Below are 18,372 nucleotides of genomic sequence, written 5' to 3' on the forward strand. Positions count from 1 at the left end.
TCAGCACTGCAAATCCCAGAGTGCACGGCATAGAACGAATTCACCTGTGTCATCCCACTGGAGGGATACAAAATACTGTGCCTTGCTCATTGTAAAAATCCAGTCCAAAAGGTATTTTGTAAGTTTTATTGAAGAAACAGCACAGCATAAATCCAGTCAGGATGGCAGCAGGATACAACTGCCTTCCAGTACAGAATGCTAAATTAGCAAAACTCCGTTTAGAATTATAAACAATTACAGAAACATAACAGGTCTCATGCCTTAAAGAAACACACTAATGTACATGTAATTAATGTGTTTTAGTTGGATTAAAGAATATAACACTCATGTCCCGCAATGCCAGAAGTGCCTGTGATCAAGAGTTAGGAGACTCGAAACGCGTAAGGCAAACCTCAATTAATGAACATTACGGACCAGTTTTGCTCCTGCAAATACGAATTAAACTTTTAAAAGTGAACCGCAGTGCAGTGCAACTCCCAGTTTTTTGGACAAAACTGGGTAAAATATATATTTATTTATTATACATGTAGATATATATATCAACTCCCTTCCCTTTCTTGCTCTTCAATGGCCTTTTTTTGTACTTTTTTTTTTTACTGTTATAAATCTCTAATTTTGAAACAGTATTTTGGAACACTATGTTGGAACAGTAAATTAAAAAAATCCCAAAATGACCGCCTATGATCACGTCACATGCACAAACATCTGAGTCAATTTAGGAATGGCTTTTAATTAATGGACAACCCATTCCAAAATGGCAGCCCATCCGTACGTAAGCACAATGACACTCTGGTGGCCATTTCGGCATTAACCAATACCAGCACTTGCTGTTTATTTTGCGTCGCCTAGTCACATCAATGTGGAAATTTTTAAGAAATTAACTATAAATGGAAGTATTCTACTTATTCATGAAGAACTTACTGTGTATACAACAGACCCCAACTTTTCTCTCAGTTCATTCAACACAGGGAGACTGGCAGACGGACATTCATTAACTTAAAAGAAATGTTTTCAGGGCTCTTCTGGGGAAAAGAGGGAAGGGATATCAGAGATGCCTTGGAGATATATGTGCCATGTAGTCACACATTCGTCATGAGTGCACGCCTCCCCATGACCTATCCACATCCATGCAGATTCTGGCTCTATGGGGGTTGATTATAAGGTCTGAGAAACTTCCAGCAGACGAGAAAAAGCAGTTGGTTTGTAAACATGGCATGCAAGTATGAAGGAGAATCAGCACTAATATTGGAGAATTCACAGAAATAAAAAGTTTAATTAAGAAGCATTACAAAGGAACTATTATTTGTAACGGTCCTAATGAAAGCTATTTGACCTGAAGGCATTATATAAGTGGCTGAAAAATGTACATTTTGGTAGGCGTAGTGCTCTTTTTAACTCCATATGCATCAAACCGGCAGTTTTAATCTTGCCGAAAGGTATAAAGGATACAAATATATTGCATTCCTAAAGGCAATTTTAATCCCAGATCACATCCCAAGAAAACACACAAAGGGCATTGTTATTTTTTATTGTTGAGCCCACCAAAGTACACACGGTACCCTGGATGATGATCCATTGATGAATCATGCCACCAACTAGCCCTAGAGGCGAGGGTACTTCTAACAAAAAGTAGGCATGCCCCCACTAGATCGTTAAGGGAAGACTGGGTAGAATAAGTCATAGGAGATGGATACTGTTGTCTGCTACAGCAAGGCCACCCACTAAAACACTATGCTATAAATTAAATAGCGCTGATAGATCGACTGAAAATAGAAAGGATGAATAAGGAAAATTGTTTGAAACCTTTTCCATTATCAGAAGAAAGTTCCATGGACACATAGAAATGGCAGATAAATATTTTAGAACACTATATCAAGACAAGTCACAAGTCATTATATAAAAACAACTAAATAAAACGCATAAATCTATTGATTGGTTGAAACACTAGAACAAAGAAAAAGTGGGGTAGCACTTTAGTATTTTAATTTTTGCAGAGACGAATTTCAAATCACAAAAGCTGGCATGACTAGATACACACAGTTAGAGAAGAAATGGGGAAATTATGTTGGTTAACACGTCAGGAAATATGATGAGCGGAATCAGTACAACACAGAAATTAGAACTACAGAGATAGGTGTTTGAAACCTCTGTGGCAACCAGTATCTAACAGACAGTATGTTGTATTAAAAACAGAACACTGTTGGCTCTAGAAACAACGTTTAAGGATTATTGGATTCTCCTTGTAGTTGGCTCCTTCCCAGAGTAGAAGGTGCTTTGAAAAGCATGCTTTTCAAATGTTCCAAGGGTAGTACTTTTCGGGTCAACGTTTTAAGCAACATCACCAGTAACTGCAAAAACACCAGACATTTTAATAATGACTTGGTGAATCGTCACAAAGGAGGGGAACACTGCAAGAAAGACAGCACAATGTATGATGTAACAGCTATGGGCTATGATAGACAAGTATTTCAAAGACAAAACATGCGTGGAAACAGAAGACAAAACATGTGAAGATACCTTTAATCATTATCGCCATTGTAAGAGCAGTTTGCGCAAAACTCAAGATCACATCAATGTCAACCATCTCCTGTCCAACTACCATAACAGTTTTAAATCACGCTTGAGTACCAAGATATAACTAGTACAAATCATAGGTGGCACCACTCTGATGGCAGATAGAGCTGCCTCGTGTCTGCGGATATTAATGAATATATATGTATTTGAGCATCCCCCTCCATATAGATGGAACAGTACATTCAAATGGATCACCAACAACAGCATCAAAATCCACTAATATGCCAATGATACACCACTCTACTTCAAGGTCTCCGCAGCATTAAACACCCTACACCTCAAAAGCTGCATGATTTTCATCCGGCCTCAGAAAATCTACTCACCCGCTCAAAATAAACTACTCGCCTGCTCACTATGGCGAATCAGATTTTATCACAGCAAGCTATATTTAGGGCCTACTCACCAGTTCTGGTGGGCTAATAAAGAACAGGTGTTCTGTTCACTTAGAAAGTGAAAGAGCAATAAGGAAGCTTTAAAATCTTGTTTTTATCTTGTCACATTTGCTTTGTCTTCAGAGACAGAGGTCAAAGGTCAGTTTCCATCTTCTTACAATTACTTTTCTTTCTATGACTGCAGAGTGCCAGTATTTAGAAAGGTTAACTGCCTGACATGCTGTGCAAATAGTGTGAAATGAAAGGCTTTAGAATGTCTGGGGTCTTGTCTAACATACAACATTTAAATAGCTAAAAAGTGAACTGTACAAACATTTTTTTGAAAATCTGTGTATTAGCATAGTGGTTAAAGCAGTTACATAAATTTCCAAGTCCCGGAAAGCAGAGTAAAACATGTATGTGCCTGCTTAAAACATATATTTGCATCACTATATTAAATTTACATTTTGTGGCGATCGTAACTGTCGCAACGAAACAACCCCGGCATGTCCAAACCCTCCCACCACCCTCGATCAACCCACCCGACACTCTCATGACAGGTATCTAATTGAATAAATTGGATGAACATTCCTCTGGGTCACTCCAGGTATTACAACGTGTGTGAACTGTACAAACATTTCAAAATATATTTCTGTAGTTAAGAAGCCCAATTTTTGTAATTGTGTACGATGAAAAAATATTTGAATAGGATGAAAACAAATCAGAATACTTTACTTGGGGATGTGCAAATGCTGAATATGTCTGCTGAAATCCAATGTTCACAGGTTGTTTATACACTATCTCGTTTTACTGGTAAAACTGCATGTTAGTAGGAAATTTTTTGCCCATTCCAATGGGAAATGTAGTCTTCTACCACATCATGCTTTAGTAATATAGAGAAACATTAACAAACCCTTTTTTGAGGTCGCAAATGACTCAATTCACAGAGACGTGTCATTTGCAACTGCAAAAAAGATACTTTTAAAAAAGGTACAAAAGCCAAACTGTGGTTCGATAACCTGTTACCGAACCGCAATTTGGGTTTGCAAATCGGTATTTGAAAGGGTCATGTTTAGGGTGGTCCTTCCTAATACCATACCTAATACCATAGATTTGCAGTATGTATGAATGTTTTGTAATCAAATTATGGTCGCAAAACATAATTTTTTTCCCGAATTCTGAAGGGTGTTGGTAACAATTAGCAATTTGGAAGCGGTCAACATGGGACACCTCCCCGTTTACAAATATTTTGTAAGAGTGGGATGTGTTTAAAAAGGAAAAAATGAAACTTTAAACGTTTCATTTTTTCCTTTTTAAACACATCCTGTATTCTTTTAACCCCTTCGGTGCTGATGACGGCTCCCGGTCGTCATTAGTTACGGTGGACGTGTGCTGATGACGGCCAGGAGCCGTCATGACCACACCCGTGATCAGAATGTGCCGCACGGGCGCAGAATTCCGGCCGCAGCCAGGGGGTTAAAGAAAACGGGCTACATAAAAATAAAAAAAGATTGCTTTATTAAAAAGCAATCGCAGACAGGGTGGTGTGCTGACCCCAGCAGGCCACCATCTATGAAATTCCTAATGGGTCACAAACTGCGACCTACTTCATTAATATTGATGAGGTAGGCCTATTGCAAACCCATTAGAAATTGCTATTTCCAGCGTCCAGATTTTTGGGACGTTAGGACTTGTGATTTCCTAAATCAAGATTAGAAAAGAATTGCAATCAGGAGATCAGGGCGTGCCCCAGGGGTCGTCCCTGAGCCCAACCCTATTTAACCTGTACGTCTCCCCGGTGGTGACCATAGTTGAAGGCCATGGGCTCCGCATGGTGTCCTATGCCGACGACACACAGCTGGTCATCTCCCTATCGCGCCCGCCCGGTCTTGCTGCGGAGAGATTCAGAGCTTGTATGCAGGAGCTGGCAGCCTGGATGTTTGCCAACTGCCTGAGGCTAAATGGCAGCAAGACTGAGGTGTTTGTGGTGGGGGGGGCCGTCTGTGTGGTCGTCGGCATGGTGGCCACCCTGTTTGGGGTTGGCACCAACACCATGTCAGGAAGTCAAGAATCTTGGAGTATGGCTTGACGCTGACCTTACACTTGGACCCCAGATTAGCCGGGTGGTAGGGGTGTGCTTCGGTGTCCTGAAAAGCCTACGGAAGATTCTCGACTTGCTTCCTACGGTGGCCCGAAGGACGCTGGTGCATGCCCTGGTAACAGCACGATTAGACTACGGTAATCTTCTCTATCTGGGGGCCACAGGAAAGAGCATCAGCCGCCTTCAGGTGTTACAGAATGCCGCGGCCTGCTTGGTCCTGAGACTACCTAGAAGGTCGGCTTCGAAGACAGCGCTCCAGGCACTCCACTGGTTGCCAGTGAGAAGCAGGATCGAGTATAAGGCACTGTGCACGTGTCACCGCATTATGGGCGGTAAGGCGCCTAGCCCATTACAGGACCTGATCACTCGTTATGAGCCACCTCGTCCCCTGCGTTCCACAGGTGTTGGGCTGCTGAAAATCCCTAAAATAAAAATGGCTTGTATGGGGTGGTAGGTCCTTTAGATATTTGGCAGCTAGAAGCTGGAATGGACTGCCGTTGGAACTACGCCTTGAGCCATCTGAGTCCAGATTCAGGGGTAAACTTAAAACTCACCTCTTTACCCGGTAGACTGGTACTGATGTTGGCTGCTTGATTCTGTCACTTCCACTTGTCATAGCGCGGGGACACGCCGGTGCGCGTAACCAGGCGCTCTATAAATCTCCCTATTATTATTATTATTATTATTATTATTATTATTATTATTATTATTGCAATCCCTACAATTTCTATATATGGTCCAACTTTGTTTTATGTAGCGCAAACTCCACCCGAAGGTATTAGAGTGCTTTATATGAGAGCCAGTTGCGCTAGTGACAGACACGTTCATTTTGTTAGGCACCGGGAGATTAAGGGATTTACCCAGAATCACAGAATGTTGAGCATCCCTGCAGGGACAGAAAACTGGCTCCCCAGCTTCAAGGTCGACTGCTCTAGCCATTAGGCCACAAAAAGTAAGTTTTTAAATATGTACTGAGAAACACTCCTGCCCTGATAGCAACGCAGTTACTAGTGGACTAAGAGGCAAATCAAGGGTAATGTATACCCTATATTTGGGCTTGATTCTTATTATACATGGAGCAAACATTTAGTCTATTTAATCAAACAAAAGAGGTTTTTTGTACAGCATAAATGCTAAACTTTTATATTTGAAGGTGCTCTCAAATGTGATAATGAAGGAAAAGGTGGCTTTGAAAAATAAAATATCTGCTTAGGTTCACACAATTTCAAGACCAGTTTATGGGTCAAGTACATCACAACCTTCAGGTCTAGTAAAAATTTTTGGATTTTTTTAAGCCTAGTTCGTCCAAATCAGGACATGTAGCATCAAACTGAAATGTTACCTCACCAGAAGAGAATACCTGTCCAGCAAAGCACTAGTTTTAACCTGCCTCAGCGGCATGAAACTCAATGATCAAACCCCAAACTGTTATCTACCTTCACGTCACGTGTGTGTGTGTGCTGTTTTCTGTCTTTCTGTGCCTTTTTTCTGTCTTCATTCTATCCTCTTCACTGTCTTGCTATTGTGCCAGCCTTGTTATTGTATTGTGAGTCTGCACCTCGGCCAATTTTGGGCTGTTCCTTGTTTTCGTGAGCTTGTAGCACTCGGAGCCCTTTTCCTGCCGCTACTGCCCCCACAGCCCCTCACCCCTGCTGGTTCCGCTCCCGCCTCCCAGATGCGCATCTCTCCCCTATTTAATGGAGGCCGTGCTGAAGCTGCGCCAAAGTCAAGCCCGTCTGCGCCAGTCCTCGACCCGACCGCAACCAGCCCCAGGAACCCTGAATCCTCGACCTCCCACTGCTACAACTCCGCTGCCCTCCTAGCACTCAACCCCGAAGGAACAACAACTGCCAGTGGTCGACGCCGAACATCATCCATGGCCAGTTCTCCTGCCGACACTGCTTCACCACCCACAGCACCCCTGTGACCACCGCACCCACGCCGGACCCCCGCACCACTGGAGCCCTGAAGTGCATCCTTCTCAACGTACGCTCCCTACACAGACACGGTAGAGATCTGGGACCTCCTCAACACACTCTCGCCAAACATCGCCTTCTTCACTGAAACCTCAGCCCCCAACATCGCCATCGTCATTCCAGATGGATACAAGATCCAGAGGAAGGACCGCACCCATCACCAAGGAGGAGGACTCGCCATTGTACACAAGAGCTCCCTGAAACACTCCAACTCCAGCACGACCGACTCCCTCTCCAACACCAAACACCTCCACTTCCAGATCCAGAACATCCCCAGAACCACTAAGCGGCACCTCGCTTACAGGCCCCCAGGACCTGGCGCTTCTTTCGCCACCACCATTGCCAACCTCATCGCACCCCACGCCATAGCCTTCACGGACAACATACTCATCAGAGACCTGAACTTCCACCTTGACAACCGCAGCGACCCAGACTCCATCGCCCTCCTGGACAACCTTGGATTGAAGCAAATCTTTAGCATCCCCACCCACAAGGCAGGACACATCCTCAACCCCATTTTTGTAGGAGGGATCAACATCCACTTCAGCCACACCTCGCAGCCACACCTTGCAGCCCTTCTGGACAGACCACCACTGCGTACATTTCTCCTTCAACACCACCAACTCACACAAGCCTGTCCCGTGCCCGCCACAAAGGAATTGGAGCAAGGTCACAGACGAGCACCTCAACTTCACCCTCATCCACGACCCCCCTCCGCCACGACCAACGCCAACTTTGCAGCCAAGGAACTACACCGCTGCATCACCAGCTGCGCAGATAAGCTGGCACCCCTATGCCACCACGAGAGACAACGCCCCCTAAAGGCAGTTTGGTTCACCAAGAAGCCAGACGCTCCTGCAGGTGTCTCGTAAAACTGTGGAAAAACAGCAAAACCATCGAAGACCAGAACACCTACAAGAACGCCACGACCGACTACCACCAACGCAGAAGAGCCACCAAGAGGACCTTCATCCAGAACAAAATCCTCACCAATGACAGCAACGCAAAGGAACTCTTCAACGTCATCCAGCAGATCACCAAACCCCCCAGCTAAACCACGGATATCACGCAGTCCCAGGACCTCTGAGACAAGCTCGTCTCCTACTTCCATCTGAAAATCAATGCCCTTTATGACAACTTCAGCTAACAGGCTCGAGAAACCACCCTCCCCTCCGGCAACAACAGCCATCACCACCTGGACACCTGTCACCACCACAGCCATGATGAGTACCCACTCAGGAGACCCCACCGACCCCTACCCACCACACATCTTCCACAGAATTGCACCCGAACTACGCCGCACCATCAGCGCCTCCTTTCGAATCCGGGCATCTTCCCCGACATCTGGAAGTGGGTAGAGGTCAAGCCCCTCCTCAAGAAACCCTTGGTTGACCCGACGGACCTGAAAAACTACTGGCCCATCTCTCTCCTTTCCTTCGCAGCCAAGGTCACCGAGAAATTCGTCAACGCCCAGCTGACCACCTTCATTAAAGATAACGCCATCCTCGACTCCTCCCAGTCCGGATTCCGCAGTAACCACAGCACCGAGACCGCCCTCCTTGCCACCACCAATGACATCCACTCCCTACTCGACCAGGGCCACACCGCGGCCCTCATTCTGCAGGACCTCTCCGCAGCCTTCGACACCAACTCCCACTGCGCTCTTGCAGTCAGACTCCACGACGCAGGCAAACGGGGGACCACCCTCGACTGGATCAGCTCCTTTCTTGCCGGCAGAACCCAAAGGATCAGACTCCCACCCTTCCTCTTCAAACCCACAGAGATCAACTGCTCAGCCCCATGCTCAGTATAATATCCTACACCGACGACACCCAGTTCATACTCTCCCACACAAAGAACCCGAAAGGCACCAGACTCAGCTTTCAGGAAGGAATGAAAGACGTGGCAGCCTGGATGAGCAACAACTGCCTAAACCTTAACTCAGAGAAGACAGAGGTCCTCGGACCATCCCCCACCGCATTGGACAACACCTGGTGGCCCTCTGTCCTCGAAAACCCACCCACCCCGATGGACCACGTCTGGAACATGGGCATCATTACAGACTCCTCCCTCACCATGACTCGCCATATCAATTCCGCCGCTTCACTTGCTTCAACTCCCTCTGCAAGACTTTCAAGTGGATCCCCCCCGAAGTAAGAAAGACAGTCACCCATGCACTCATAGCCAGCAGACCGGACTACGGTAACGCCCTCTACGCTGGAATCAACAAATCCCTGCTACACAAACTCCAGACCATCCAGAACACCGCAGCCAGACTCGTCCTCGGCACCCCACGACATGAGCACATGACCCAGCACCTGCGAGACCTCCACTGGCTTCCCATCGAGAAGAGAGTAACCTTCAAGCTACTCGCCCACGCCTACAAATCCTTCCACAACATCGGACCCAAATACCTCAACGAAAGAGTCTCTTTCCACATACCCAAAAGAAAACTCCGCTCTGCTGACCGCGCCCTAGCAGAGACCCAGCGCATCCGCAAAGCCAGAGCAGGTAGAAGAGCCTTCTACTACGTAGCGACCAAGGCCTGGAACAACCCCCCAGTCAACATCAGACGCTCCCCTACCCTGACCACCTTCAGGAAGAGCCTCAAGACCTACCTTTCGGCTGACCCAGAGTCCCTTTCGCCACCTCCCACCCTCAGCGCCTTGAGACCCTCAAGGGTGAGTAGCACGCTTTAAAGGGCTCCGATCGATTGATATACAACCACCAAATTTGTGCAAGAGCAGGCAGGTAATTACTGAAACCCTCTGGAACTTGACCATGTCGAATGACATACGTTAACAGCATAAAATAATAATATAATAGAGAATCTTAAATTGCCCTACGGTGTGAACATTTTATTGGGCTTCTGAAATTTCCTCCTCTCACTTATTTCTCATCCATCTACTTCAGATGTTATAAAAGTGCTGATTCCTAAATAAAAATGTCAACAGAATTATAAATAATTATTTGAAAGACTGACGTGATCTAGGATAAGCTAGTTGGGAAACAGCCACTACAACGCGGCTGTTTCCACGGAAACATTAACCACGCATGCATTACAACGCATGCGTGGTTACCACGAAAGCCTTTACCACGCATACCATTACTACGAGATACGCAGTAAAGGTATGTGTGGTAAAGGGTAACAAAAAAAGGGGGGGTTTGGGGGGGTCTCCCCCCCAAAAAAAGAAACTCACCTCAAAAAACGTCGAGTTGTGCAGGAAAACGGCATCCTTTAAGAGGAAACGGAAAGAATCTTCCGTTTCCTCTTAACGACATACGACGTCACCACGAAGTATTAGAGGAAAAGTGTTGTAATCAATGAGAAGATGGATACTTCTAGTAGGATTGAATATGTTACTTTATTAAGTTAATTAGTTAAGATAGAAAGGAAACCCCATCAGGAGCAGCTGTCCTGCTGCTCAGCCCTCACTCAACTGACATTCACATCACAGCAACATTCTAATCAACCAACATTCCATATGACATACAAACCAGCTGAGCAGCAGGGAAACTTAAGATACAACAAAAAGCCTATGCGAAGAAAAAGCATTCCGTTGTAAGGCATGCGTTGCAACGGAATTCGTTGTATGATCACATATTCAAGCTAGTTAGGCTTTATTTCATTTTTGATTCGGTTGAAACATATTGATTTTTGACAGTGAATATTTCAGATCCATCTCTATAAAATTCATCAGCATCAACAAAATTGTATTAAACAAATAAAACAAAATAGTTGACCATTCACGACATGGGAGCAAAAGTCTTATTTAAGAATGGGTGCAAAGTATTCCTCTGCTAGCTACCACGAATGAATGAAGCCCAGTTTGCATCCACACGTGGGTTAGCGAATTATGGACCAAGGACCCCTAACGAGACCTCTGACTAATCACTGCAGGAACCGTATTTGGAGAACATTTTCTGCACCCCTGGAATTTGTGATTTAGTACTTTGTTTCCATACAAGAGACAATTAGAAGGTCTAGCTAACTCTACCTTCTTTATGTAGCTTTCTAAGCCAGGCAAGTACAACTATACCAAAAATATATTATAGAGACCTGGCTGCAAGGATGGGTAGATAAACCATTGTCCAAACATGGTCCAGTCAAGGATCTGTCTTCCCACACTATGCGGATATCCATCCTCATTGTGCTCCTTGTCTTCAGAAAACTGGGAATATGTTGTACTTTTGATGCCTGGTTTACACTTCCTATGTCTTTTACTCAGCTCACTTTGTTTTGAATAATTGTTTGTATTATTAATAAAATGTAGGTTGGAAACTGACATCTTTGTCATTCAGAAAGGAGGTATTGTATTCAAAGTTATGACCAGGACAACATATGCAGTGTACACTTAACAAACTGAACTATTTTAAGACACATTGAAATCTTTCCATTTAACTTTTTTAATCAGGCTTCTACCTGAAAAAGGGAGCGCCACCAGAAAAATATAACAAGCTCTGGCAAAGCTAAATGTCTTATGTTGGAAGACAATCATTTTGGCTTTTCCAATGCTTATTTTGTTTGTGAAATATTTTGTATGGAGACAACATAAATTGAGAGCTGCGAAGCTATCACCTACGTAAAATATACAAAGGGTAAAAGCAAAAAAAAACTATATATTTTAATAGAAATGCAGACACTGCAACAGTAGTCCCTTGCAATGAAGGTGATTTGTATTGTGTTGACTTGCGCATTGTGCCAGAGAAGAATGCAGATACTTACAGCCAGGTAAGCTAATGGCTGTAGTGAATTGACCCTGTGCCCCATGCTGTGGTTGGCAGAAGGAAAATGTGAATGAGACTGAAGCAAACCGATGGACATAAAGTCCCTGTGTGTCAATAGGTATGAATAGTAAATACATTTTTATTAAAAGTAAAATGCTCTTGGCTAGTACGAGACCTAAAATGACACAAAATCTATTTACGTAGTCAGCACAATGGCGTGGCACGCTTTTACACATGGTCCAAAAGTCTACTGAAAATGCTGCATCTGAAAGATACTGAAGAAAATACAGAGCAAAGAGCGAAGTGTTAAAAGTTGTCTAGTATACGAATGTCTGGAATGGTGTGATGGACGTTAAAGAAGCACTATCAATGTAAATAATAAACTGTAATCCACATGTTTATCACTAAATCGTATGACTTGGCCAGCAACTCTATTATGGATGGGTGAAAATATCAGTAAAATACTCTTCGTTAAAATACTCAATTCTCACATTGCCATAAGCATAATCGGTAAGTAGCCATTTTGTCTAGAACTCTGACATGACATCAAATCCGAATGTCATGTAAACAGGCTCTCCACCTGACTTCTCGAAATGAACAAAAGAGGAGAAAAAGCCATACGGATTCAAAAAAAGAAAGGCTCTGCTCCTTCTACAAGTGGCGACATTTAATCCATTTTTCGCGATCTCCCTGAGAAAGATTGCTGCAGTCAGTGTTTCGAGATGTGTAATAAAAATATGAAGGGGTGGGACGATGTTGTCCATCAATCACAGGTCCCCCCCCCCCCTCCCACCAGACTCCAACCTGGTGACTGAGCTGCAAACGCACAGAGCATCAACCATTCAGCACATTTCTGCACATCACACCACCTTTGTTATTGCTCTAAAATGGGCTCACACACACACCCAGTGCACACAGACCTAAATGGCAGTCAGAAAGGGGGCCAGCTAAATGGAAACACATTGCTGAAGCCAAATATTCCCAGGACCATGCTTGTTCATTACAAACGGCATTCATGTGTTGTTTCTCAACGGTCACTGAAAGATAGCTCGTTCCAAAAATAGGCATGATGGGTTTTTTTCTAGCGCTAAAACCCCGGTGATTTAGGCGATGAATTGGAATAAACCAGTTACTGTTACACTTCAAAGACGTTCTCGTCGGATTATTCGGTAGAAAATGCAAATTAGAAAGCCTGGTACAGTAAAATCGGCTTTAACATAAACAAAGCATTTCAGAGGTAGGAAAAAAGACAACACCCAGAGATGCAGCAGCACCTAATCCTGCAGACTGACAGACAGTGCGGGTTTTCGCCCTCTCTCTACGCGGATGATAGTATTTTCCTCCACAAGATCTCCAATACACTACACCTACAGTCGCCGCCTTCAAGCAACCAGGGAGAAGAAATAACGTCCCCCTGCTGCCCCTCGCAGATGCAGCTTCCCTCTGCTTGGCATTATTTTTTTCCACTGCACACTTGATGCCTGATCACGGCAGACGGCAACAACTTGTTTATCATTGGCGACCATCCCTACGCCTCCCCTATCACCCGCCCTCATCTTCCTTCACTCCCCTCCCGGACATGTGTGTGCTGCCCATTTTCTCCACAGAATTTGGCACTTTTGGGGCACGATTGTATCCAGATCAGTCGCTACGAGACCACACCTATTCGCTTGCAAGAAGTAGGCACGCCAGTAAACACAAGCCAGGGTTCATGATAATAACGACAGTACTTTAAAACTAAGCGCTTGACGGCCCACGCAATTAGGCGCTACATAAACAATACATGTAAATACTGGGGGGTGAGGCAGCTCTTTTACCTAATACCTTGCTGTCAAAATGATGCAACGCTAGAACAATATACCCGTGACCTGGGGAGGTGACGAGAAAAGATGGACTGGGTCTAACCCCAAAATAATTGCTGCCATTGACTTGAAAGCACCACGTTTAAAATAAATGTATACACACATAAATATATCCCCACACACACACATTATATATCAAATTTCAGCATAGGGTGGCTTTCATCCACAGATGTATGTTTTCAGATTGTGACCTCAACCTCACCCAAAGTAGTGTAGTGGTATATACAACACGCCCCTACATAGCAGATGGGTACATCATAAAATACGTTTCTATCACACATTCCTCACCCAGATTGTTTCTTGAGATGGTGGTCTTTCACCAAAGACGTTATTTTTCTTGCTGTATATATATATATATATATATATATATATATATATATATATATATATATATATATATGTTTATATATATATATATGTGTTAAACCTTAAACTTTGTAACATACATCATGAGTTAGCACTACAGATCACCCTTTAGCATATAAATTAACCAAAAACGGGTTTATGTCAACAATAAAGCTAGCAAGCGTTCGTGAACGTTAAGGGATGCCCTAAAAATTGTACTAAAATCTATCTTCAGGATGCTTTTCATCGCTTTAAGATTTTGATTGAAAAGGGAACCTAAAATATTTAGCTTGTGTAGACAGCGCCGTTTCAGTGGATAGTAAAATAATGACAACCGCTGAACCCCGCTCCTCCTCCCCATGTGCAATGAATGGGTGAAGGCTGCAGTAAACAGGCGGTTCTTACCAAATGGAGTTCCTGATCTTGTGTTGTAGAGCACTAGCCTCGGTCTCAGGAAGCCCAGGCACCAGGGCTGGCAGCGCTGCCCCTGCCCCCATGGTGGGCATCTGGTGCTGCTCGGGCTCCTGGGCCATCATTGCTGCTGCTGGAAAAGGAAGGAGGGGTGGAGAGCTGCCGCTGCAGGGGGGACTAGGCCTCCTCCACCGCCGCACACCTCGAGTGCTGGAAAGGTGCCCTGGCTGCCCGCGGGGACATCACGGCAAGGCAGCTCCGGCCTTCCTCCCTGACAGGGAGGCGTTTCCCACCGGTGGTGGCGGGATCGGTGCGCGGGGAAAGGTGACGCGGAGGGTCTGGACAGCACCTGGTCCCCCGGCAGCTCGAAAGCAGGCAGCACAGCGCTGACTGTGGAGGCTGCTGCCAGAGCAGTGTTGCGAGGTCCAAAGCATAAAACAAGCCCAATTTCTTCAAAAATAAACCCAAAACAAAACAAAACCCACACAAAGAAATAGGGCGGCTACACAATTAATTCGATTTAACAAAGTATTCAAGATACATTACAATAACCTGATAATTATTGGAGTTAAAATGTTTTTCAATGAAATGTATAGAAGAAAAATGCAGTGTGTGCAAGTGCCTGACTATGCTTTATTTGAAACAACTGCATTAGGCGAGGGAGGTGTCTCAGAGGCTTCCTAGCTGTCCAATTCTTTCAAGGCCAAAACACTGTCCCTAGCATGTACAAAGTTTGTGTGATTGGTTCTAGTGACTCCAAGTCTACCTGTGTTAGAGGCATTTCCTAATTCTTCCTGACCTATCTGCAGCCTTTGACACTGTTCATCACAAACCTCTAAGTTCTGAACACTATAAATCAAAGAATAGGTTTTAAAGGCACAAGTGCTCAAATGGTTTGATTCATTCCTCTTGGGTAGATCTCAAACGATCAAAATAGCAAACTGTCTCTCTACTTCAATGGCCGTAGGACAAACCGTCTGTCCAGGCTCTATCCTCGCACCCACTCTGTTCAATCTTTACATGGAACCGATGGGAAATCTCCTAAAAAAAATCAGAGATCCATTATCGTCTCTATGCTGATGAGACCCAAATCTACCTTAACCCCTTCGCAGCGGGGGTAATTCCCCTGCTGTGCTGGGGGGGAGGGGGGCACAGCGCCCCGGTGCTGATGACGAGCTGAGCTCGTCACGACCACACCCGTTCTTTAGAATGCTCAGCACAGCGGGGGAATTAGCCCCGCGTGTGAGCGTTCTAACGCCCATGACAAGCTCAGCTCGTCATCAGCACACGAGCACCGTGGCTGATGACGAGCTGAGCTCGTCATCAGCATGGGAGGGGTTAAGGTGTCTTCCGCACATGACATCTCAATCCTCAACACCACTCGTAACTCTATCTAAAATTGGATGTCACCTCATCAACTTATTCTGAATCCTTTCAAAACTGATTTCCTTCTCTCTACCTAATATTCTCCTCCTCCTGTACAATCATGGATGGACAATCTGAACATACTTAACAATAAACCTATCAGTGTCAACAGCGCTATATCCCTAGGTGTCCTACTAGACAAAAGGCTCAACCTTTTTACCCATATCAATACCATCGCCAAGCATGCACGTTACCAACTTTTCCTTCTCTGGGGATTTGAGCAATTTTTTCCTGAGCAAGACCTAAAAACCTTAGTCCAATTACTGGTTCTCTCCAGATTGGAATACTGCACCTCTCTCGTTGCTGGCTTTCCATTGACGTACAAAAGGGGGTGGTGATGGACGGAGCATCTGAACCAATCAAACACTCACACCCAGTCAAAAGATCTGGGTTTGATCCATCACCGTTCTTTAGCCCACTCTGCCACCCCAGTTCAGACATGGCTATATGCAAATCAGTCTGACCCTGTGCCTCATGGGAACAGTCCAGCCCGAACTGCCAAACCATGCTTTCCCTGGACCGGAAACAAGCTTCCGAGGACCGGTTTCTGGCATTCCAGCCGTCTTCAGCCCGGCTTGCTTGAATCCAGTGGCAAAGTGAGCAAGGGACTCACGTCTGAGCATACCCTGCCACACTTATGGCGGCCAAAGTGGTACAAAAGGGGGTGGTGATGGACGGAGCATCTGAACCAATCAAACACTCACACCCAGTCAAAAGATCTGAGTTTGATCCATCACCGTTCTTTAGCCCACTCTGCCATCCCAGTTCAGACATGGCTATATGCAAATCAGTCTGACCCTGTGCCTCATGGGAACAGTCCAGCCCGAACTGCCAAGCCATGCCTTCCCTGGATCGGAAACAAGCTTCTGAGGACCGTTTTTTGGCATTCCAGCCGTCTTCAGCCCGGCTTGCTTGAATCCAGTGGCAAAGTGAGCAAGGGACTCACGTCTGAGCATACCCTGCCACACTTATGGTGGCCAAAGAGGTACAAAAGGGGGTGGTGATGGACGGAGCATCTGAACCAATCAAACACGCACACCCAGTCAAAAGATCTGGGTTTGATCCATCACCGTTCTTTAGCTCACTTTGCCACCCCAGTTCAGACATGGCTATATGCAAATCAGTCTGACCCTGTGCCTCATGGGAACAGTCCAGCCCGAACTGCCAAGCCATGCATTCCCTGGACCGGAAACAAGCTTCTGAGGACCGGTTTCTGGCATTCCAGCCGTCTTCAGCCCGGCTTGCTTGAATCCAGTGGCAAAGTTAGCTTACTCCGCCACCCAAGTTCAGTCATGGCCATATGCAAATCAGTCTGACCCTGTGCCTCATGGGAACAGTCCAGCCCGAACTGCCAAGCCATGTCTTCCCTGGACCGGAAACAAGCATCATGGGACCGGTTTCTGGCTAATCAGCCGTCATCAGCCAGGGTAGCTTGAATCCAGTGGCAAAGTGAGCAGGAGACCCACGTCTGGGCATAGCCTGCCAACTTAGGGCGAACAAAGCAAAACCAAAGGGGATGATGGACAGTGTGTTGAACATTGCAAGCACTCACCCCCAGTTAACAAGATGACCAGAATTTCCAGTGTCAAGGATGTCTAGTGTCATCCAGAATCTGCAGAATTGCAGCCTCTCTGCTGTGGCCCAGACAGAAGTCTGATTGGAGAGTGTCAAGGAGGTTGTTTGCATGGATGTGAGATGACAATTGAGAAGCTACTCAACTTTCAATAACCTTACCTAGAAACGGAAGGCTAAAGATGGAAATTGTTTCAATCAATGGAATATAATAATTGTTTTTTAAAAGAGGAGATATGTGATCCACTTTTAGATGGTTTAGGGATGAACCCTGCTCGAGGTAGGAGTTGACCCGGGTGGCCCACATAGGGAGTATCTGCTTGGTGAGGAGTTTACTGATGGAGCTGGGAATGATGTCAAAGGGATAGTTTGAGGGTTTCACTTGGATATAGTCAATAGTAGATCTGCCTCTGAGATTGGGTAGAAAGAGGACTGTGGCTGCAGTGCCTTGAAGGGAAGATCCTCCTCAGCTTTATTGTAAAAGCTGTCAAGAAGGGAGATGTTTAAGCCTTTAGCGAGTTTCTGTGGATGACCGCTAGCCCCCTACTTTGCTTGTCTTCTTGGTTGCAGTGCAAAATGGAGTAGAGAGTGGGTAGTAGGAGTGGCAAAACATTGCATAAGGTGTCACTGAGCCAGGTTTCACTGAGGACCATGATGTCAAAGTTGACATCATTGCATACTCCAGTTGGAACCAGTCAGGGAGCACTTCCCTCCCGCCCTGGCGTGGAACTGAACAAATAACATGGGAGTATCCTCCCCACTGCCCAGTCCCTCCTGTGGGTGGGACCCCTGAATCATCCCAACCCTTTTTGTAAGGTACATAAAGGCTTACCTGTGGGTAATCCTTAGAATCGTCATGGGACAAGATTCAGATCCAAAACCACTAAATATTCAACTGTCTGGGCACTTTGGACTTCGCTGGACTTCACTTTGGGAACTGAGACTGCAACTGGGATGACTCCTGTTGCTCCAGGTCTCGTAGTCCTGACAGTCTTCTGTGTCATCTG

General features: G+C 45.3%; 1 protein-coding gene across 4 annotated transcripts in view; it reads right to left on the reverse strand.

The window, feature by feature from the left end:
* RFX7 (regulatory factor X7) overlaps nt 1-14,798 on the reverse strand; it is a 511,194-nt gene extending 496,396 nt beyond the window's left edge. For 3 of the 4 annotated variants that reach the window (XM_078684877.1, XM_078684876.1, XM_078684875.1), the window contains exon 1: nt 14,363-14,637. In XM_078684877.1, coding sequence (XP_078541003.1) covers nt 14,363-14,493 — 131 coding nt within the window. In that variant the 5' untranslated portion in view covers nt 14,494-14,637. Of the gene's footprint in view, nt 1-14,362 lie in introns of all 4 variants that reach the window. The other variant, XM_078684878.1, reaches the window with a different exon arrangement.
* Nucleotides 14,799-18,372: the final 3,574 nt, after the last annotated feature.

The sequence above is a fragment of the Lissotriton helveticus genome, chromosome 3_2 (genome assembly GCF_964261635.1).
Source record: "Lissotriton helveticus chromosome 3_2, aLisHel1.1, whole genome shotgun sequence".
Taxonomy (NCBI): domain Eukaryota; kingdom Metazoa; phylum Chordata; class Amphibia; order Caudata; family Salamandridae; genus Lissotriton; species Lissotriton helveticus.